Source organism: Pseudoliparis swirei, unplaced genomic scaffold (assembly GCF_029220125.1).
Source record: "Pseudoliparis swirei isolate HS2019 ecotype Mariana Trench unplaced genomic scaffold, NWPU_hadal_v1 hadal_31, whole genome shotgun sequence".
NCBI classification, from domain to species: domain Eukaryota; kingdom Metazoa; phylum Chordata; class Actinopteri; order Perciformes; family Liparidae; genus Pseudoliparis; species Pseudoliparis swirei.
In genome coordinates, this window is record NW_026613267.1 from 20,360 (window position 1) to 45,330 (window position 24,971).

Sequence of the window (24,971 nt, forward strand, 5' to 3'; positions counted from 1 at the left end):
TCCTCCAGAGAGACGCTATATGCTGCTAACCTCCTCCAGAGAGACGCTATAGGCTGCTAACCTCCTCCAGAGAGATGCTATATAAAAAAAACTACAAAGCTCTGGATATGTGCTTGAAGCAACGTGTCGGAGTGCAGGTGTTAGAGGAATGAACCGTATCCAAAGAAGAAAGAGAATCCAATCAAACATCTGTTTCCTATGGACTGTGTGTGGGGAAACTGTTAATAACAATAATAACAACAGACCTGCAACACTTACAGGGTTTATCATTACGTATACTTTAAAGAATAACTACTATTGTGTGAAGCTATGCAGATGCTTCACCTAAGTACAGGCCGTGGGACTGTAATGATCACTGGGAGGCGGGAGGTCGACCACGACTCCAGCTGTGTGTGTGTGAGCGTCAGCTGCCTCCTGCTGCCGAGCGTTAAGCGAGAGATCACAGCCTGACGTCTGGGTCCTCGAGTCTCTGGTCACGGCCTCTCATGTTCACCACGCCGTGTTGCACTTCTCTTTATCCCTGCTGATGGACCTGCTGGTCAGTAAGTCACCAGACAGCGTACGGTCAGCGTTCGTGCGCTCATGGAGAACCTGGAGAAGCCCTGGAATGTTTAACGTTTTCTTTCCAAGCCTGGAAAAGTCACTGAAAAAAATAAAATCCCAAAGGTTTTGGAAAAGTCATGGAAATGTTCTATATATATTCATGTGTTAATTCACATGGTATACATACTGTATGCTTTGTAATTCACATAGTTAGTTTAAATACAAAATGTTCTCACAATTTCATGTGCACATCGAGATTTCACACAACGTTGGGTCCTGGATATTTGGGTTGAAGTCCTGGAAGCCCATTGGTCAACATGTGTCTGGACTCTGAATATGCTAAATGCTAAGTGAGGTTGTTGACTGTGAGATGTACAAAATAAACTGAATTTAATTGAATAATCTGCCTCAAAAATCTCCTATGGTTCTGACACATAGAACACTATAGGTTATATACACGACATACATCATGTTTATGGACGTAGCTGCATTAACCCCTTCATCAGATTTTGGATAAACAATTTTGACTAATTAACATATTTTTAATTGACGCTGCACTCAAAAGAGTCCTGATGTTGAGTTGGATCTAACGTGTGTGTGTGTGTGTGTCAGCAGCCCAACCCAGGTGACCTTCGGGTCCTGAGGAAGGGAATGACCCTCTACCACTCAGAGTCCCAGCTGTCCTCGCTGCCCCAACGCCAGGACGCCACGCACACGGTCAGTACACACACACACACACACACACACACACAGGGACACACACACAGGGACACACATACACACACCAGGGCCTCCACATTGGAATCAAGTCAAGCCGTGCGAGCGAATGACAGAGCAGTGATAATTAGTGTAGAGAGGAAGAGGAGGGGACCCAGGATGGAGCCTTGAGGGACCCCATAGTGAGAGGAAGAGGAGGGGACCCAGGACGGAGCCTTGAGGATCCCCATAGTGAGAGGAAGAGGAGGGGACCCAGGACGGAGCCTTGAGGATCCCCATAGTGAGAGGAAGAGGAGGGGACCCAGGACGGAGCCTTGATGAACTCCATAGTGAGAGGAAGAGGAGGGGACCCAGGACGGAGCCTTGAGGATCCCCATAGTGAGAGGAAGAGGAGGGGACCCAGGACGGAGCCTTGATGAACTCCATAGTGAGAGGAAGAGGAGGGGACCCAGGACGGAGCCTTGATGAACTCCATAGTGAGAGGAAGAGGAGGGGACCCAGGACGGAGCCTTGATGAACTCCATAGTGAGAGGAAGAGGAGGGGACCCAGGATAGAGCCTTGATGAACTCCATAGTGAGAGGAAGAGGAGGGGACCCAGGATAGAGCCTTGAGGGACCCCATAGTGAGAGGAAGAGGAGGGGACCCAGGACGGAGCCTTGATGAACTCCATAGTGAGAGGAAGAGGAGGGGACCCAGGACGTATATCGTTTAGGCAAAACGCTTGAATACATTTTGAAACTTTGGCTTCTTTTGTCATCATTTTTATTCAAAAATAATTCTTGGGCTGATAAATGGCGAATAGGGAGTATTTTGAGTAGTTGTTGTTGTTGTGCATTCAAAGGACACAGGAGACTGGAGGGTGCCAGATTCCCGTGAACCTTCTCTGTGTGTCCATGACGTGAGACTATGAGTCCCGTCCCTGTGTGAGGGTCAAACAAAGGTCAAACCACCGCCGTGGTTCAGTTGGCCGTCACTAGGCGTGTTGACGGTCTTCCACACACCTGAAACATACGTGTCCTAAAGCATCCGTCTACAGAGGAAACAAACCTCAGAGAACCTCTTTTCCTTGACTGTTGGTCTCACGGAGCATCTCTCGGCTGCGTGGGGGTGGTTCTGTGATCTGGGTGGTGCAGGTGGTGCAGGCCTCTAAACGGGTCAGCGGGTGGAGGAGCTGACAAACGCATCAGCGGCGGGCGGAGGTCTGAAGCCACGGCGCCGTGTCTAATGCCCCGACGCCAGGGCACCATGAATGGGGCCATTGTGTGACCCGGAGGTCTCTGTGTCCCTGGAACAGAGAGCCACTGTGTGGGGGGGTGAGTCCAGCTCCCCCCTGGTCCTCTCCCCCCTGGTCCTCTCCCCCCTGGTCCTCTCCCCCCTGGTCCTCTCCCTGCTCCCATCACACCAGGTTAAAGTCACGGTGCAGGTAGCAGAGCTGCTGGGAGCTGAAGAGGGGGGGGCATCTCTCTGGTGATGGGTCAGAAGCAAACACCCACTGAGGAGGAGAGCTCCTCTGTTACTGGTCACCCCTAGTGTCTCATATTCATTCTCTCTCTCTCTCTCCCCCCCCCCCCCCCTCCAGGGTACCGGCCGTCTCCCCACCAGCGAGTCCTCCCCCGCCTCAGGCTACCTGTCCTGCGTCCAGAAGCCTGAGGCCGTGGTGCACGCCATGAAGGTATTCACTGCTTCAGACCCGGCCTCACGCGGCCCACCAGAAAGAGGGCCATGCACCCGGTCATCCAACTCATGTCACTAGTGGTTCCTGTTACTAGTTGATCCTGACACTAGTGGTTTATATTACTAGTTGTTCCTATTACTCGTTGATCCTGACACTAGTGGTTTATATTACTAGTTAGGGCCCGAGACGAAGGACGTAGTCCGTCCGACGAGGACCTATTGTTATTGCTCTGTTTATTATTATTATTCACGCGCGCCTTAGCATGGAGATACGAGTGTCTCGGACTGCCACGACAACGTTCAAAATTTCCAAACATATCAGAATCGGCGAAAAATTCGATAATTTTGAGATCTCGGGAAAAAGTGCAAAGAATTAGCTCTCTAGCGCCCCCTTGAGGTAGAAAGCTAATATTTTTTCCCGACAATGACCGATTGACTTGAGATTTGAGCTAAAGGTTCACCTGGACCTGCTCTACAAATTACTCATTGGTGAAAATCAAATGCGCCTGACTAGATTTTCCTCCATTTTGAATTTTGTAAAAAAATATTTTTTTCACTTTTTTCCAAAACGCTTTGTCCGATTCACCCGAAAATTTCTGTGGTCCATTATTGGGTCAATGTCATCATAATCTGTGAAAATCTTGTTGATATCTTATTGCGTTCAGACGATATGGACCAATGAACATTTAAAGGGTGTGGCCTAATATTTGAAGTTACATAACTTCCAAATCCTTTGGCCTAGCCTCACCAAATTTCTATCATATGTCCATATGGCATCCCTTAACCTACCCTATTTTTTGCATAATATTTGAACATTAGGGGGCGCTGCAATTAATCCCTCAATATCTGCATTTTTGGCCATTTTTGCCCATTTTTGATGTTTTTTGTAAGTTGTAAAACAGTAAACTCCTCCTAGAGCGTACACCCGATTCATTCCAAACTCGCCCTATATGATCTTGAGACCTTTTTCCTCTTAAGTCTTTGAAAGATTTAAAAAATATTAAACTTTGAGAGGTGGGTCGAACTTTAAAAAAACACAATTCGCCATAAAAATCCAAGTTGATGTAACTTGCCCATACATCATGTAATCTGCTCCATATTTCTCAGATATCATGACATACTGACCCTGAAGAGATTAATATGCACATTTTTTATTATGGTCAAAGCGCCACCTAGTGGCACCATGAAGTTACATGTTTTATTCTTTTATACCCTGCTCCTCACAGATTAGTCAGATCCCACTCAAAATTTCCCAAAATAGACCTAATACCTTGGTAATGCTCCCCTGCGAAGCTCGTAACGATACGTTGAACATTGGGACCTCGGTATAGCGTCAAAGTATGGTCCTTCGCCGTGAGCGAATAAACCAATGTCACTCGACTCCACATCATCGGATCCAATCCAAACTCCACATGTGTGATGAGACTCCAGGCCTGAAGACCTCTGCAGTCTAATTTGTTTTAGTCGTAGCGCCACCTACTGGTAACGGGAACACAAATAGTTCTTTCTTTGGGCCACGGTATTTGCCCCCAATGACCGATTACCTCGTAATTCATCATACGTGTCCGCTTGGACCTGCTCTAACGAAAATTACATTGTGACCATGAGCTCCACCCACTTAGATTTTCCGCCATTTTGAATTTTGTTAAAAAACATTTTTTCCGCTTTTTTCCAAAACGCTTTCTCCGATTCATCCGAAAATTTCTGGGATCCATTATTGGTTCGCTGTCATCATAACTACCGAAGATCTCGTCGATATGTCATTGCGTTCGGAGAAGAAAACGTCTAACTCTTTGACGCTCGGTCTGAAGGTCGCAAACCTTCTCGGTCCGGCGAACGGACGACCGGCAAGTACGCTCGACGTGCGTGAATTGTCGAGGGCCCGCTCAATGCTGCTAGCAGCTTTAATTCTTCCTATTACTCGTTGATCCTGACACTAGTGGTTTATATTACTAGTTGTTCCTATTACTCGTTGATCCTGACACTAGTGGGTTATATTACTACTTGATCCTGTTACTAGTTGATCCTGACACTAGTGGTTTATATTACTAGTGGTTCCTATTAATCGTTGATCCTGACACTAGTGGTTTATATTACTAGTGGTTCCTATTACTCGTTGATCCTGACACTAGTGGTTTATATTACTAGTTGTTCCTATTACTCGTTGATCCTGACACTAGTGGTTTATATTACTAGTTGTTCCTATTACTCGTTGATCCTGACACTAGTGGTTTATATTACTAGTTGTTCCTATTACTCGTTGATCCTGACACTAGTGGTTTATATTACTAGTTGTTCCTATTACTCGTTGATCCTGACACTAGTGGTTTATATTACTAGGTGTTCCTATTACTCGTTGATCCTGACACTAGTGGGTTATATTACTAGTTGTTCCTATTACTCGTTGATCCTGACACTAGTGGTTTATATTACTAGTTGTTCCTATTACTCGTTGATCCTGACACTAGTGGTTTATATTACTAGTTGTTCCTATTACTCGTTGATCCTGACACTAGTGGGTTATATTACTAGTTGTTCCTATTACTCGTTGATCCTGACACTAGTGGTTTATATTACTAGTTGTTCCTATTACTCGTTGATCCTTACACTAGTGGTTTATATTACTAGTTGTTCCTATTACTCGTTGATCCTGACACTAGTGGTTTATATTACTAGGTGTTCCTATTACTCGTTGATCCTGACACTAGTGGTTTATATTACTAGTGGTTCCTATTACTCGTTGATCCTGACACTAGTGGTTTATATTACTAGTGGTTCCTATTACTCGTTGATCCTGACACTAGTGGTTTATATTACTAGTTGTTCCTATTACTCGTTGATCCTGACACTAGTGGGTTATATTACTACTTGATCCAGTTACTAGTTGATCCTGACACTAGTGGGTTATATTACTAGGTGTTCCTATTACTCGTTGATCCTGACACTAGTGGGTTATATTACTAGGTGTTCCTATTACTCGTTGATCCTGACACTAGTGGGTTATATTACTACTTGATCCTGTTACTAGTTGATCCTGACACCAGTGGTTTATATTACTAGTTGTTCCTATTACTCGTTGATCCTGACACTAGTGGGTTATATTACTACTTGATCCTGTTACTAGTTGATCCTGACACTAGTGGTTTATATTACTAGGTGTTCCTATTACTCGTTGATCCTGACACTAGTGGTTTATATTACTAGTTGTTCCTATTACTCGTTGATCCTGACACTAGTGGGTTATATTACTAGGTGTTCCTATTACTCGTTGATCCTGACACTAGTGGTTTATATTACTAGTTGTTCCTATTACTCGTTGATCCTGACACTAGTGGTTTATATTACTAGTTGTTCCTATTACTCGTTGATCCTGACACTAGTGGTTTATATTACTAGTTCCTATTACTCGTTGATCCTGACACTAGTGGTTTATATTACTAGTTGTTCCTATTACTCGTTGATCCTGACACTAGTGGTTTATATTACTAGTGGTTCCTATTACTCGTTGATCCTGACACTAGTGGTTTATATTACTAGTTGTTCCTATTACTCGTTGATCCTGACACTAGTGGTTTATATTACTAGTGGTTCCTATTACTCGTTGATCCTGACACTAGTGGTTTATATTACTAGTTGTTCCTATTACTCGTTGATCCTGACACTAGTGGTTTATATTACTAGTTGTTCCTATTACTCGTTGATCCTGACACTAGTGGTTTATATTACTAGTGGTTCCTATTAATCGTTGATCCTGACACTAGTGGTTTATATTACTAGGTGTTCCTATTACTCGTTGATCCTGACACTAGTGGTTTATATTACTAGTTGTTCCTATTACTAGTTGATCCTGACACTAGTGGTTTATATTACTAGTTGTTCCTATTACTCGTTGATCCTGACACTAGTGGTTTATATTACTAGTTGTTCCTATTACTCGTTGATCCTGACACTAGTGGTTTATATTACTAGTTGTTCCTATTACTCGTTGATCCTGACACTAGTGGTTTATATTACTAGTTGTTCCTATTACTCGTTGATCCTGACACTAGTGGTTTATATTACTAGTGGTTCCTATTACTCGTTGATCCTGACACTAGTGGTTTATATTACTAGGTGTTCCTATTACTCGTTGATCCTGACACTAGTGGTTTATATTACTAGTTGTTCCTATTACTAGTTGATCCTGACACTAGTGGTTTATATTACTAGTTGTTCCTATTACTCGTTGATCCTGACACTAGTGGGTTATATTACTACTTGATCCTGTTACTAGTTGATCCTGACACCAGTGGTTTATATTACTAGGTGTTCCTATTACTCGTTGATCCTGACACTAGTGGTTTATATTACTAGTTGTTCCTATTACTCGTTGATCCTGACACTAGTGGGTTATATTACTACTTGATCCTGTTACTAGTTGATCCTGACACCAGTGGTTTATATTACTAGGTGTTCCTATTACTCGTTGATCCTGACACTAGTGGGTTATATTACTACTTGATCCTGTTACTAGTTGATCCTGACACCAGTGGTTTATATTACTAGTTGTTCCTATTACTCGTTGATCCTGACACTAGTGGGTTATATTACTAGGTGTTCCTATTACTCGTTGATCCTGACACTAGTGGGTTATATTACTACTTGATCCTGTTACTAGTTGATCCTGACACCAGTGGTTTATATTACTAGTTGTTCCTATTACTCGTTGATCCTGACACTAGTGGGTTATATTACTACTTGATCCAGTTACTAGTTGATCCTGACACTAGTGGGTTATATTACTAGGTGTTCCTATTACTCGTTGATCCTGACACTAGTGGGTTATATTACTAGGTGTTCCTATTACTCGTTGATCCTGACACTAGTGGGTTATATTACTAGTTGTTCCTATTACTCGTTGATCCTGACACTAGTGGTTTATATTACTAGTGGTTCCTATTAATCGTTGATCCTGACACTAGTGGGTTATATTACTACTTGATCCTGTTACTAGTTGATCCTGACACTAGTGGTTTATATTACTAGGTGTTCCTATTACTCGTTGATCCTGACACTAGTGGTTTATATTACTAGTTGTTCCTATTACTCGTTGATCCTGACACTATTGGTTTATATTACTAGTTGTTCCTATTACTCGTTGATCCTGACACTAGTGGTTTATATTACTAGTTGTTCCTATTACTCGTTGATCCTGACACTAGTGGTTTATATTACTAGTGGTTCCTATTACTCGTTGATCCTGACACTAGTGGGTTATATTACTAGTTGTTCCTATTACTCGTTGATCCTGACACTAGTGGTTTATATTACTAGTTGTTCCTATTACTCGTTGATCCTGACACTAGTGGTTTATATTACTAGTTGTTCCTATTACTCGTTGATCCTGACACTAGTGGTTTATATTACTAGTGGTTCCTATTAATCGTTGATCCTGACACTAGTGGTTTATATTACTAGGTGTTCCTATTACTCGTTGATCCTGACACTAGTGGTTTATATTACTAGTTGTTCCTATTACTAGTTGATCCTGACACTAGTGGTTCATATTACTAGTTGTTCCTATTACTCGTTGATCCTGACACTAGTGGTTTATATTACTAGTTGTTCCTATTACTCGTTGATCCTGACACTAGTGGTTTATATTACTAGTTGTTCCTATTACTCGTTGATCCTGACACTAGTGGTTTATATTACTAGTTGTTCCTATTACTCGTTGATCCTGACACTAGTGGGTTATATTACTAGTTGTTCCTATTACTCGTTGATCCTGACACTAGTGGTTTATATTACTAGTGGTTCCTATTACTCGTTGATCCTGACACTAGTGGTTTATATTACTAGGTGTTCCTATTACTCGTTGATCCTGACACTAGTGGTTTATATTACTAGTTGTTCCTATTACTAGTTGATCCTGACACTAGTGGTTTATATTACTAGTTGTTCCTATTACTCGTTGATCCTGACACTAGTGGTTTATATTACTAGTTGTTCCTATTACTCGTTGATCCTGACACTAGTGGTTTATATTACTAGTGGTTCCTATTACTCGTTGATCCTGACACTAGTGGGTTATATTACTAGTTGTTCCTATTACTCGTTGATCCTGACACTAGTGGTTTATATTACTAGTTGTTCCTATTACTCGTTGATCCTGACACTAGTGGTTTATATTACTAGTTGTTCCTATTATTCGTTGATCCTGACACTAGTGGTTTATATTACTAGTGGTTCCTATTACTCGTTGATCCTGACACTAGTGGGTTATATTACTAGTTGTTCCTATTACTCGTTGATCCTGACACTAGTGGTTTATATTACTAGTTGTTCCTATTACTCGTTGATCCTGACACTAGTGGTTTATATTACTAGTTGTTCCTATTACTCGTTGATCCTGACACTAGTGGTTTATATTACTAGTGGTTCCTATTAATCGTTGATCCTGACACTAGTGGTTTATATTACTAGGTGTTCCTATTACTCGTTGATCCTGACACTAGTGGTTTATATTACTAGTTGTTCCTATTACTAGTTGATCCTGACACTAGTGGTTTATATTACTAGTTGTTCCTATTACTCGTTGATCCTGACACTAGTGGTTTATATTACTAGTTGTTCCTATTACTCGTTGATCCTGACACTAGTGGTTTATATTACTAGTTGTTCCTATTACTCGTTGATCCTGACACTAGTGGGTTATATTACTAGTTGTTCCTATTACTCGTTGATCCTGACACTAGTGGTTTATATTACTAGTGGTTCCTATTACTCGTTGATCCTGACACTAGTGGTTTATATTACTAGGTGTTCCTATTACTCGTTGATCCTGACACTAGTGGTTTATATTACTAGTTGTTCCTATTACTAGTTGATCCTGACACTAGTGGTTTATATTACTAGTTGTTCCTATTACTCGTTGATCCTGACACTAGTGGGTTATATGACTACTTGATCCTGTTACTAGTTGATCCTGACACCAGTGGTTTATATTACTAGGTGTTCCTATTACTCGTTGATCCGGACACTAGTGGTTTATATTACTAGTTGTTCCTATTACTCGTTGATCCTGACACTAGTGGGTTATATTACTAGTTGTTCCTATTACTCGTTGATCCTGACACTAGTGGGTTATATTACTACTTGATCCTGTTACTAGTTGATCCTGACACCAGTGGTTTATATTACTAGGTGTTCCTATTACTCGTTGATCCTGACAATAGTGGGTTATATTACTAGGTGTTCCTATTACTCGTTGATCCTGACACTAGTGGGTTATATTACTACTTGATCCTGTTACTAGTTGATCCTGACACCAGTGGTTTATATTACTAGGTGTTCCTATTACTCGTTGATCCTGACACTAGTGGGTTATATTACTACTTGATCCTGTTACTAGTTGATCCTGACACCAGTGGTTTATATTACTAGTTGTTCCTATTACTCGTTGATCCTGACACTAGTGGGTTATATTACTAGGTGTTCCTATTACTCGTTGATCCTGACAATAGTGGGTTATATTACTAGGTGTTCCTATTACTCGTTGATCCTGACACTAGTGGGTTATATTACTAGGTGTTCCTATTACTCGTTGATCCTGACACTAGTGGGTTATATTACTAGGTGTTCCTATTACTCGTTGATCCTGACACTAGTGGGTTATATTACTACTTGATCCTGTTACTAGTTGATCCTGACACCAGTGGTTTATATTACTAGTTGTTCCTATTACTCGTTGATCCTGACACTAGTGGGTTATATTACTACTTGATCCTGTTACTAGTTGATCCTGACACTAGTGGTTTATATTACTAGGTGTTCCTATTACTCGTTGATCCTGACACTAGTGGGTTATATTACTAGGTGTTCCTATTACTCGTTGATCCTGACACTAGTGGTTTATATTACTAGTTGTTCCTATTATTCGTTGATCCTGACACTAGTGGTTTATATTACTAGTTGTTCCTATTACTCGTTGATCCTGACACTAGTGGTTTATATTACTAGTTGTTCCTATTACTCGTTGATCCTGACACTAGTGGTTTATATTACTAGTTGTTCCTATTATTCGTTGATCCTGACACTAGTGGTTTATATTACTAGTGGTTCCTATTACTCGTTGATCCTGACACTAGTGGGTTATATTACTAGTTGTTCCTATTACTCGTTGATCCTGACACTAGTGGTTTATATTACTAGTTGTTCCTATTACTCGTTGATCCTGACACTAGTGGTTTATATTACTAGTTGTTCCTATTACTCGTTGATCCTGACACTAGTGGTTTATATTACTAGTGGTTCCTATTAATCGTTGATCCTGACACTAGTGGTTTATATTACTAGGTGTTCCTATTACTCGTTGATCCTGACACTAGTGGTTTATATTACTAGTTGTTCCTATTACTAGTTGATCCTGACACTAGTGGTTTATATTACTAGTGGTTCCTATTAATCGTTGATCCTGACACTAGTGGTTTATATTACTAGGTGTTCCTATTACTCGTTGATCCTGACACTAGTGGGTTATATTACTACTTGATCCTGTTACTAGTTGATCCTGACACCAGTGGTTTATATTACTAGTTGTTCCTATTACTCGTTGATCCTGACACTAGTGGGTTATATTACTACTTGATCCTGTTACTAGTTGATCCTGACACTAGTGGTTTATATTACTAGGTGTTCCTATTACTCGTTGATCCTGACACTAGTGGTTTATATTACTAGTTGTTCCTATTACTCGTTGATCCTGACACTAGTGGTTTATATTACTAGTTGTTCCTATTATTCGTTGATCCTGACACTAGTGGTTTATATTACTAGTGGTTCCTATTACTCGTTGATCCTGACACTAGTGGGTTATATTACTAGTTGTTCCTATTACTCGTTGATCCTGACACTAGTGGTTTATATTACTAGTTGTTCCTATTACTCGTTGATCCTGACACTAGTGGTTTATATTACTAGTTGTTCCTATTACTCGTTGATCCTGACACTAGTGGTTTATATTACTAGTGGTTCCTATTAATCGTTGATCCTGACACTAGTGGTTTATATTACTAGTGTTCCTATTACTCGTTGATCCTGACACTAGTGGTTTATATTACTAGTTGTTCCTATTACTAGTTGATCCTGACACTAGTGGTTTATATTACTAGTTGTTCCTATTACTCGTTGATCCTGACACTAGTGGTTTATATTACTAGTTGTTCCTATTACTCGTTGATCCTGACACTAGTGGTTTATATTACTAGTTGTTCCTATTACTCGTTGATCCTGACACTAGTGGTTTATATTACTAGTTGTTCCTATTACTCGTTGATCCTGACACTAGTGGTTTATATTACTAGTTGTTCCTATTACTCGTTGATCCTGACACTAGTGGTTTATATTACTAGTGGTTCCTATTACTCGTTGATCCTTACACTAGTGGGTTATATTACTAGTTGTTCCTATTACTCGTTGATCCTGACACTAGTGGTTTATATTACTAGGTGTTCCTATTACTCGTTGATCCTGACACTAGTGGTTTATATTACTAGTGGTTCCTATTACTCGTTGATCCTGACACTAGTGGTTTATATTACTAGTGGTTCCTATTACTCGTTGATCCTGACACTAGTGGTTTATATTACTAGTGGTTCCTATTACTCGTTGATCCTGACACTAGTGGTTTATATTACTAGGTGTTCCTATTACTCGTTGATCCTGACACTAGTGGTTTATATTACTAGGTGTTCCTATTACTCGTTGATCCTGACACTAGTGGTTTATATTACTAGTGGTTCCTATTACTCGTTGATCCTGACACTAGTGGTTTATATTACTAGTGGTTCCTATTACTCGTTGATCCTGACACTAGTGGTTTATATTACTAGTGGTTCCTATTACTCGTTGATCCTGACACTAGTGGTTTATATTACTAGGTGTTCCTATTACTCGTTGATCCTGACACTAGTGGGTTATATTACTACTTGATCCAGTTACTAGTTGATCCTGACACTAGTGGTTTATATTACTAGTGGTTCCTATTACTCGTTGATCCTGACACTAGTGGGTTATATTACTACTTGATCCTGTTACTAGTTGATCCTGACACTAGTGGTTTATATTACTAGTTGTTCCTATTACTCGTTGATCCTGACACTAGTGGGTTATATTACTAGTTGTTCCTATTACTCGTTGATCCTGACACTAGTGGGTTATATTACTAGTTGTTCCTATTACTCGTTGATCCTGACACTAGTGGGTTATATTACTACTTGATCCAGTTACTAGTTGATCCTGACACTAGTGGTTTATATTACTAGTGGTTCCTATTACTCGTTGATCCTGACACTAGTGGGTTATATTACTAGGTGTTCCTATTACTCGTTGATCCTGACACTAGTGGGTTATATTACTACTTGATCCTGTTACTAGTTGATCCTGACACCAGTGGTTTATATTACTAGGTGTTCCTATTACTCGTTGATCCTGACACTAGTGGGTTATATTACTAGGTGTTCCTATTACTCGTTGATCCTGACACTAGTGGGTTATATTACTACTTGATCCTGTTACTAGTTGATCCTGACACCAGTGGTTTATATTACTAGGTGTTCCTATTACTCGTTGATCCTGACACTAGTGGGTTATATTACTAGGTGTTCCTATTACTCGTTGATCCTGACACTAGTGGTTTATATTACTACTTGATCCTGTTACTAGTTGATCCTGACACCAGTGGTTTATATTACTAGGTGTTCCTATTACTCGTTGATCCTGACACTAGTGGGTTATATTACTACTTGATCCTGTTACTAGTTGATCCTGACACCAGTGGTTTATATTACTAGTTGTTCCTATTACTCGTTGATCCTGACACTAGTGGGTTATATTACTAGTTGTTCCTATTACTCGTTGATCCTGACACTAGTGGGTTATATTACTACTTGATCCAGTTACTAGTTGATCCTGACACTAGTGGTTTATATTACTAGTGGTTCCTATTACTCGTTGATCCTGACACTAGTGGTTTATATTACTAGGTGTTCCTATTACTCGTTGATCCTGACACTAGTGGGTTATATTACTACTTGATCCTGTTACTAGTTGATCCTGACACCAGTGGTTTATATTACTAGGTGTTCCTATTACTCGTTGATCCTGACACTAGTGGGTTATATTACTAGGTGTTCCTATTACTCGTTGATCCTGACACTAGTGGGTTATATTACTACTTGATCCTGTTACTAGTTGATCCTGACACCAGTGGTTTATATTACTAGGTGTTCCTATTACTCGTTGATCCTGACACTAGTGGGTTATATTACTAGGTGTTCCTATTACCAGTTGATCCTGACACTAGTGGGTTATATTACTACTTGATCCTGTTACTAGTTGATCCTGACACCAGTGGTTTATATTACTAGGTGTTCCTATTACTCGTTGATCCTGACACTAGTGGGTTATATTACTACTTGATCCTGTTACTAGTTGATCCTGACACCAGTGGTTTATATTACTAGTTGTTCCTATTACTCGTTGATCCTGACACTAGTGGGTTATATTACTAGGTGTTCCTATTACTCGTTGATCCTGACACTAGTGGGTTATATTACTACTTGATCCAGTTACTAGTTGATCCTGACACTAGTGGTTTATATTACTAGTGGTTCCTATTACTCGTTGATCCTGACACTAGTGGGTTATATTACTACTTGATCCTGTTACTAGTTGATCCTGACACTAGTGGTTTATATTACTAGTTGTTCCTATTACTCGTTGATCCTGACACTAGTGGTTTATATTACTAGTTGTTCCTATTACTCGTTGATCCTGACACTAGTGGGTTATATTACTAGTTGTTCCTATTACTCGTTGATCCTGACACTAGTGGGTTATATTACTACTTGATCCAGTTACTAGTTGATCCTGACACTAGTGGTTTATATTACTAGTGGTTCCTATTACTCGTTGATCCTGACACTAGTGGGTTATATTACTACTTGATCCTGTTACTAGTTGATCCTGACACTAGTGGTTTATATTACTAGTTGTTCCTATTACTCGTTGATCCTGACACTAGTGGGTTATATTACTAGGTGTTCCTATTACTCGTTGATCCTGACACTAGTGGGTTATATTACTACTTGATCCTGTTACTAGTTGATCCTGACACCAGTGGTTTATATTACTAGGTGTTCCTATTACTCGTTGATCCTGACACTAGTGGGTTATATTACTAGGTGTTCCTATTACTCGTTGATCCTGACACTAGTGGGTTATATTACTACTTGATCCTGTTACTAGTTGATCCTGACACCAGTGGTTTATATTACTAGGTGTTCCTATTACTCGTTGATCCTGACACTAGTGGGTTATATTACTAGGTGTTCCTATTACTCGTTGATCCTGACACTAGTGGGTTATATTACTACTTGATCCTGTTACTAGTTGATCCTGACACCAGTGGTTTATATTACTAGGTGTTCCTATTACTCGTTGATCCTGACACTAGTGGGTTATATTACTAGGTGTTCCTATTACTCATTGATCCTGACACTAGTGGGTTATATTACTACTTGATCCTGTTACTAGTTGATCCTGACACCAGTGGTTTATATTACTAGGTGTTCCTATTACTCGTTGATCCTGACACTAGTGGGTTATATTACTACTTGATCCTGTTACTAGTTGATCCTGACACCAGTGGTTTATATTACTACTTGATCCTGTTACTAGTTGATCCTGACACCAGTGGTTTATATTACTAGTTGTTCCTATTACTCGTTGATCCTGACACTAGTGGGTTATATTACTACTTGATCCTGTTACTAGTTGATCCTGACACTAGTGGTTTATATTACTAGGTGTTCCTATTACTCGTTGATCCTGACACTAGTGGGTTATATTACTACTTGATCCTGTTACTCGTTGATCCTGACACTAGTGGTTTATATTACTAGTTGTTCCTATTACTCGTTGATCCTGACACTAGTGGTTTATATTACTAGTGGTTCCTATTACTCGTTGATCCTGACACTAGTGGGTTATATTACTACTTGATCCTGTTACTAGTTGATCCTGACACTAGTGGTTTTTATTACTAGGTGTTCCTATTACTCGTTGATCCTGACACTAGTGGGTTATATTACTAGGTGTTCCTATTACTCGTTGATCCTGACACTAGTGGTTTATATTACTAGTTGTTCCTATTACTCGTTGATCCTGACACTAGTGGTTTATATTACTAGTGGTTCCTATTACTCGTTGATCCTGACACTAGTGGGTTATATTACTACTTGATCCTGTTACTAGTTGATCCTGACACTAGTGGGTTATATTACTAGGTGTTCCTATTACTCGTTGATCCTGACACTAGTGGTTTATATTACTAGTTGTTCCTATTACTCGTTGATCCTGACACTAGTGGTTTATATTACTAGTGGTTCCTATTACTCGATCCTGACACTAGTGGTTTATATTACTAGTTGTTCCTATTACTCGTTGATCCTGACACTAGTGGTTTATATTACTAGTTGTTCCTATTACTTGTTGATCCTGACACTAGTGGTTTATATTACTAGGTGTTCCTATTACTCGTTGATCCTGACACTAGTGGGTTATATTACTAGTTGTTCCTATTACTCGTTGATCCTGACACTAGTGGTTTATATTACTAGTTGTTCCTATTACTCGTTGATCCTGACACTAGTGGTTTATATTACTAGTTGTTCCTATTACTTGTTGATCCTGACACTAGTGGGTTATATTACTAGTTGTTCCTATTACTTGTTGATCCTGACACTAGTGGTTTATATTACTAGGTGTTCCTATTACTCGTTGATCCTGACACTAGTGGGTTATATTACTAGTGGTTCCTATTACTCGTTGATCCTGACACTAGTGGGTTATATTACTACTTGATCCTATTACTCGTTGATCCTGACACTAGTGGTTTATATTACTAGGTGTTCCTATTACTCGTTGATCCTGACACTAGTGGTTTATATTACTAGGTGTTCCTATTACTCGTTGATCCTGACACTAGTGGGTTATATTACTAGGTGTTCCTATTACTCGTTGATCCTGACACTAGTGGGTTATATTACTAGGTGTTCCTATTACTCGTTGATCCTGACACTAGTGGTTTATATTACTAGTTGTTCCTATTACTCGTTGATCCTGACACTAGTGGTTTATATTACTAGGTGTTCCTATTACTCGTTGATCCTGACACTAGTGGGTTATATTACTACTTGATCCTGACACTAGTGGTTTCTATTACTAGTTGTTCCTGTTACTAGTTGTTCCTGTTACTAGTTGTTTCTCTTACTATTTGTTTCTGTTATTAGTTGTTCCTGTTATTAGTTGTTCCTGTTACTAGTTGTTCCGATTACTATTTGATCATGTTACTAGTTGTTCTGGTTACTAGTTGATCCTGTTATTAGTTGTTCCTGTTACTAGTTGTTCCTGTTGCTAGTTGTTCCTGTTACTAGTTGGCCCTGTTACTAGTTGTTCCGGTTACTAGTTGATCCTGTTATTAGTTGTTCCTGTTACTAGTTGTTCCGGTTACTAGTTGTTCCGGTTACTAGTTTATCCTGTTACTAGTTGATCCTGTTTCTAGTTCCTGTTATTAGTTGATCCTGTTACTCGTTGATCCTGTTTCTCGTTGTTCCTGTTATTAGTTGATCATGTTACTTGTTGTTCCTGTTACTAGTTGTTCCTGTTACTAGTTGTTCCTATTTCTAGTTGATCCTGTTACTAGTTGTTCCTGTTACTAGTTGTTCCTGTTACTAGTTGTTCCTGTTACTACCTGTTCTATATGTCTGTGTGTGTTATTGTAGCTAGCTGTACATGAAGCTGAGGGCTCACTCTGATTGGCCGAACAGCAACATTAGACCAATCAGACATGTCATGTGATCTCTGACCACCTGTGAGGCTCCAGGTGGATCAGCTGGTCCGTGTTCCGCCGTGTGGAGCACGACATGTTTACTCTGTCCTGGTGGAGGAGAACATCACTAGTCATGGTAACAATAGAAGAAGAAACAGGAAGTGACCATCACTAGTCATGGTAACAATAGAAGAAGAAACAGGAAGTGAACATCACTAGTCATGGTAACAATAGAAGAAGAAACAGGAAGTGACCATCACTAGTCATGGTAACAATAGAAGAAGAAACAGGAAGTGACCATCACTAGTCATGGTAACAATAGAAGAAGAAACAGGAAGTGACCATCACTAGTCATGGTAACAATAGAAGAAGAAACAGGAAGTGACCATCACTAGTCATGGTAACAATAGAAGAAGAAACAGGAAGTGACCATCACTAGTCATGTTTACAATAGAAGAAGAAACAGGAAGTGAACATCATTAGTCATGGTAACAATAGAAGAAGAAACAGGAAGTGACCATCACTAGTCATGGTAACAATAGAAGAAGAAACAGGAAGTGACCATCACTAGTCATGGTTACAATAGAAGAAGAAACAGGAAGTGAACATCATTAGTCATGGTAACAATAGAAGAAGAAACAGGAAGTGACCATCACTAGTCATGGTAACAATAGAAGAAGAAACAGGAAGTGACCATCACTAGTCATGGTTACAATAGAAGAAGAAACAGGAAGTGAACATCATTAGTCATGGTAACAATAGAAGAAGAAACAGGAAGTGAACATCACTAGTCATGGTTACAATAGAAGAAGAAACAGGAAGTGTACATCATTAGTCATGGTAACAATAGAAGAAGAAACAGGAAGTGAACATCACTAGTCATGGTAACAATAGAAGAAGAAACAGGAAGTGAACATCATTAGTCATGGTAACAATAGAAGAAGAAACAGGAAGTGAACATCACTAGTCATGGTAACAATAGAAGAAGAAACAGGAAGTGAACATCATTAGTCATGGTAACAATAGAAGAAGAAACAGGAAGTGACCATCACTAGTCATGGTAACAATAGAAGAAACAGGAAGTGACCATCACTAGTCATGGTTACAATAGAAGAAGAAACAGGAAGTGAACATCATTAGTCATGGTAACAATAGAAGAAGAAACAGGAAGTGACCATCACTAGTCATGGTAACAATAGAAGAAGAAACAGGAAGTGACCATCACTAGTCATGGTTACAATAGAAGAAGAAACAGGAAGTGAACATCATTAGTCATGGTAACAATAGAAGAAGAAACAGGAAGTGACCATCACTAGTCATGGTAACAATAGAAGAAGAAACAGGAAGTGACCATCACTAGCCATGGTAACAATAGAAGAAGTAACAGGAAGTGACCTGTCCGTCTCCAGGTGCTGCAGGTCCATGAGAACCTGGACAAGCCGCCGCCGGAGGCCAACGAGGACGACCTGAGCGAGAAGGAGAAGGCCATCGTGAGGGAGATGTGCAACGTAAGTGCAGCGCTCCGCCTGGAGGGTGGAGGAGTCGGTGCCCACCACTCCTCCACCCTCTAGTCTACCCTCCACCCTCTACCCTCCACCCACCACCCTCTAGTCTACCCTCCACCCACCACCCTCTACCCTCCACCCTCTACCCTCCACCCTCTAGTCTACCCTCTACCCTCCACCCCACCTCCACCTCTAGTCTACCCTCTACCTCCACCCACCACCCTCTACCCTCCACCCTCTACCCTCCACCCTCTAGTCTACCCTCTACCCTCCACCCACCACCCTCTACCCTCCACCCTCTACCCTCCACCCTCTAGTCTACCCTCTACCCTCCACCCACCACCCTCTACCCTCCACCCTCTACCCTCCACCCACCACTCCTCCACCCTCTAGTCTACCCTCCACCCTCTAGTCTACCCTTTACCCACCACCCTCTACCCTCCACCCTCTAGTCTACCCTCTACCCACCACCCTCTACCCTCCACCCTCTACCCTCCACCCACCACTCCACCACCCTCTAGTCTACCCTCTACCCTCCACCCTCCACCCTCTACCCTCCACCCACCACTCCACCACCCTCTAGTCTACCCTCCACCCACCACCCTCTACCCACCACCCTCCACCCACCACCCTCTACCCTCCACCCTCTACCCTCCACCCACCACCCTCTACCCTCCACCCTCTACCCTCCACCCACCACTCCACCACCCTCTAGTCTACCCTCCACCCACCACCCTCTACCCTCCACCCACCACCCTCCACCCACCACTCCACCACCCTCTAGTCTACCCTCCACCCACCACTCCACCACCCTCTAGTCTACCCTCCACCCACCACCCACCACCCTCTACCCTCCACCCACCACCCTCTAGTCTACCCTCTACCCTCCACCCACCACTCCACCACCCTCCACCCACCACCCTTTACCCTCCACTCCTCCACCCACCACCCTCTAGTCTACCCTCTACCCTCCACCCACCACCCTCTACCCTCCACCCACCACTCCACCACCCTCTAGTCTACCCTCTACCCACCACTCCACCACCCTCTAGTCTACCCTCTACCCACTACCCTCCACCCACCACCCTCTACCCTCCACTCCTCCACCCACCACCCTCTAGTCTACCCTCTACCCTCCACCCACCACTCCACCACCCTCTAGTCTACCCTCTACCCTCTTCCCTCCACCCACCACCCTCTAGTCTACCCTCTACCCACCACTCCTCCACCCTCTAGTCTACCCTCCACCCACCACCCTCTACCCTCCACCACCCTCTAGTCTACCCTCTACCCACCACCCTCCACCCTCTAGTCTACCCTCTACCCACCACCCTCCACCCTCTAGTCTACCCTCTACCCACCACCCTCTACCCTCCACCCTCTACCCTCCACCCTCCACCCTCCACCCTCCACCCCCCTACCCTCCTCCACCCTAGTACCCTCCACCCTCTAGTCTACCCTCCACCCTCTACCACCCACCACCCACCACCCTCTACCCTCCACCCACCACCCTCTACCCTCCACCCTCTACCCTCCACCCACCACTCCACCACCCTATAGTCTACCCTCCACCCTCCACCCTCCACCCTCTACCCTCCACCCACCACTCCACCACCCTCTAGTCTACCCTCCACCCTCTAGTCTACCCTCTACCCACCACCCTCCACCCTCTAGTCTACCCTCCACCCACCACCCTCTACCCTCCACCCTCCACCCTACCCTCCACCCTCCACCTCCACCCACCACTCCACCTCTACCCTCCACCCTCCACCCTACCCACCCTCCCTCCACCCACCACCCTCTAGTCACCCTCTCCACCCTCCACCCCCTCTACCACCCTCCACCCACCACCCTCTACCCTCACCTCCACCCACCACTCCACCACCTCTAGTCTACCCTCACCCACTCCCCACCCTCACTACCCTCCACCCACCACCTCCACCCACCACTCCACCACCCTCTAGTCTACCCTCCACCCACCCACCACCCTCCACCCACCCTCTCCACCACTCCACCTCTACCCTCTACCCTCCACCCACCACTCCACCACCCTCTAGTCTACCCTCCTACCTCCACCACCTCTAGTCCACCTCTACCTCCACCCTCCACCACCCTCTAGTCTACCCTCCACCCACCACCCTCTAGTCTACCCTCTACCCTCCACCCACCACTCCACCACCCTCTAGTCTACCCTCTACCCACCACATCACCACCCTCTACCCTCCACTCCTCCACCCACCACCCTCTAGTCTACCCTCTACCCTCCACCCACCACTCCACCACCCTCTAGTCTACCCTCTACCCACCACTCCACCACCCTCTAGTCTACCCTCTACCCACTACTCCACCACCCTCTAGTCTACCCTCACCTCACCCACCACCCTCCTCCACCCACCACCCTCTAGTCTACCCTCTACCCACCACTCCACCACCCTCTAGTCTACCCTCTACCCTCTTCCCTCCACCCACCACCCTCTAGTCTACACTCTACCCTCCACCCACCACCCACTACCCTCCACTCCTCCACCCTCTAGTCTACCCTCCACCCACCACCCTCTACCCTCCACTCCACCACCCTCTAGTCTACCCTCCACCCACCACTCCACCACCCTCTAGTCTACCCTCTACCCTCTCCACCCACCACTCCACCACCCTCTAGTCTACCCTCTACCCTCCACCCACCACCCTCTAGTCCTCCACCCTCTAGTCTACCCTCTACCCTCCACCCTCTACTCCTCTACCCTCCACCCACCACTCCTCCACCCACCACCCTCTACCCTCCATCCACCACCCTCTACCCCTCCACCCACCAGCCCTCCACCCACCACCCTCTACCCCTCCACTCCTCCACCCACCACCCTCTACCCCTCCACCACCCTCTACCCTCCACCACCCTATACCCCTCCACCCACCACTCATCCACCCTCTACCCCTCCACCCACCAGCCCTCCATACAGAGATGGTTCTACTGAGGTGTGTGTGCGTGTCTCACCTGTCTCACTGCGTGTCTCACCACATGTCTCATGTGTCTCACCCTGTCTCACGTGTCTCACTGCGTGTCTCACCACGTCTCACGTGTCTCACTGTGTGTCTCACCACATGTCTCACGTGTCTCACCACGTGTCTCATGTGTCTCACCCTGTCTCACGTGTCTCACCACATGTCTCATCACATGTCTCACGTGTCTCACCACATGTCTCATGTGTCTCACCCTGTCTCACATGTCTCACTGCGTGTCTCACCACATGTCTCACGTGTCTCACGTGTCTCACCCTGTCTCACGTGTCTCACTGCGTGTCTCACCACATGTCTCACCACATGTCTCACGTGTCTCACCACATGTCTCATGTGTCTCACCCTGTCTCACGTGTCTCACTGCGTGTCTCACCACATGTCTCATGTGTCTCACCCTGTCTCACGTGTCTCACTGCGTGTCTCACCACATGTCTCACGTGTCTCACCACGTGTCTCACTGCGTGTCTCACCACATGTCTCATGTGTCTCACCACGTGTCTCACTGCGTGTCTCACCACATGTCTCACGTGTCTCACCACATGTCTCATGTGTCTCACCCTGTCTCACGTGTCTCACTGCGTGTCTCACCACATGTCTCACGTGTCTCACTGCGTGTCTCACCACATGTCTCATGTGTCTCACCCTGTCTCACGTGTCTCACCACGTGTCTCATGTGTCTCACCCTGTCTCACTGCGTGTCTCACATGTCTCACTGCGTGTCTCACCACATGTCTCACGTGTCTCACCACGTGTCTCATGTGTCTCACCCTGTCTCACTGCGTGTCTCACATGTCTCACTGCGTGTCTCACCTGTCTCTGCAGGTGGTCTGGAGGAAGCTGGGCGACGCAGCCGGATCCAAGCTGTCCATCAGACAGCACCTCTCTGGGAGCCAGTTCAAAGGGCCACTGTAGGAGGAGGAGGAGGAGGAGGAGGAGGAGGAGGAGATCAGAATGCACAGAACCGCCCCTCACCTGAAAGACCCTCGTAGTACCTGCGCTGCACGGCCCTCCTGCTGGGCGCCCCTCCCCCTCCAGCAGTAACTCAGTTCACATCAACCCTCCTGTGACGCTCCTCTTCCTCCTCTTCGTCGCTTTGAGGCTTCCAGCTGCGACGAGCTCCAATCACACGCCACCGTCAGCTAGCGATACCACGAGGTTTCATGTTTCATGGTTTCATGGTTTCATGTTTCAGGTTTCATGGTTTCAGGTTTCATGGTTTCATGCTTCATGTTTCATGTTTTCAGGTTTCATGGTTTATGGTTTCATGCTTCATGGTTTCATGTTTCATGGTTTCATGGTTTCATGCTTCATGGTTTCATGATTCATGGTTTCAGGTTTCATGTTTATGGTTTCAGGTTTCATGGTTTCATGCTTCATGGTTTCATGCTTCATGGTTTCATGTTTCATGTTTTCATGGTTTCATGCTTCATGGTTTCATGCTTCATGGTTTATGTTTTCATGCTTCATGGTTTCATGCTTTCATGTTTTCATGCTTCATGGTTTCATGCTTCATGGTTTCATGGTTTCATGCTTCATGGTTTCATGCGTCATGGTTTCATGCTTCATGGTTTATGTTTTCATGCTTCATGGTTTCATGCTTCATGGTTTATGTTTTCATGCTTCATGGTTTCATGCTTCATGGTTCATGTTTTCATTAGGGCTGGGCACCTTAACGCGTTAATCGTGCGTTAACGCAGCACTTAATTAACGCCGACAATTATTTTATCGCGCATTAACGCATGTTTTTTTTATTTTTTATTTTTATTATTATTAAATTTTTTTTTATAATAATTTTTTTTAGACAAAAGACAATACATAGACATAAAACCTAGAGGACTATAAACAATGCAGACGACAAAACTATGGACATAACATCATAAAGTCAGAGTATTTGTGGGGGAAAAAGAATCTCAACAAATGACGGCAGGTATGAGACGCCCTCAAGACACACGTCACACGGAGAATACACGAGCTGTATGAAAAGGAGAGGACTGCAAAGCGACAGCTTCACAACGTGCACCCTGTTGCTCTCACTGGGGACGACTGGACATCGGGTGACCAGACGTCCAGTTTTCCCCGGACATGTCCTGCTTTTGAGCCCTAAAAAATGCGTCCGGCAGGGATTCCAAAAACGTCCGGGATTTTGCTTCGTCGGATATTTGTTTTTCTCTGGATTTTCATAAACTCGTATTTACCCCTGACAAGTTTTGGAAATGATATCTCCCTTACGTTCCACCTTCTTTACGTGAGCTCTGACAGTATAGAGAGCAGTCATTGGTCGACCGATCTCAGGGTTGCCAGATACACGATAATTATCCTCCAAATACAACCATGTTGAGCCTTTGGTACGATACTTCACCGTCTCCAACCTGGCAACACGGAGCACCTCGCCGCCTCCACTAGTTCATTGTTGTTTGTGCGGCATGCTATACACTACAACCAGCGCCGCCGCTCCCATAGCGCACTACGCGCTGTGCGTAGGGCACAAAGTCCTGAGGGGGCTCCACAAAATAGGCAACTAAAAAATCCTCATAGTTATAATAATTATAATGCCGATATTATTTCAGTCTAGAAATATTAGGCACCTTTTAGGCATGTATATCACAAAACAGGCAGAACAAGAGAGATGTTTAATCTCAGCCCC

The 24,971-nt window shown here is 43.5% G+C and overlaps 1 protein-coding gene across 1 annotated transcript; it reads left to right on the plus strand.

Annotated features, from left to right (window-relative positions):
- Positions 1 to 1,158: 1,158 nt before the first annotated feature.
- On the plus strand, positions 1,159 to 24,971 carry LOC130191283 (coiled-coil domain-containing protein 85C-B-like). The gene is made up of 4 exons (XM_056410988.1): positions 1,159 to 1,260; positions 2,841 to 2,933; positions 19,217 to 19,315; positions 23,150 to 24,971. Exons 1-4 carry the CDS (start codon positions 1,195 to 1,197, stop codon positions 23,237 to 23,239), a joined length of 348 nt encoding a protein of 115 aa, XP_056266963.1. The 5' UTR covers positions 1,159 to 1,194; the 3' UTR covers positions 23,240 to 24,971.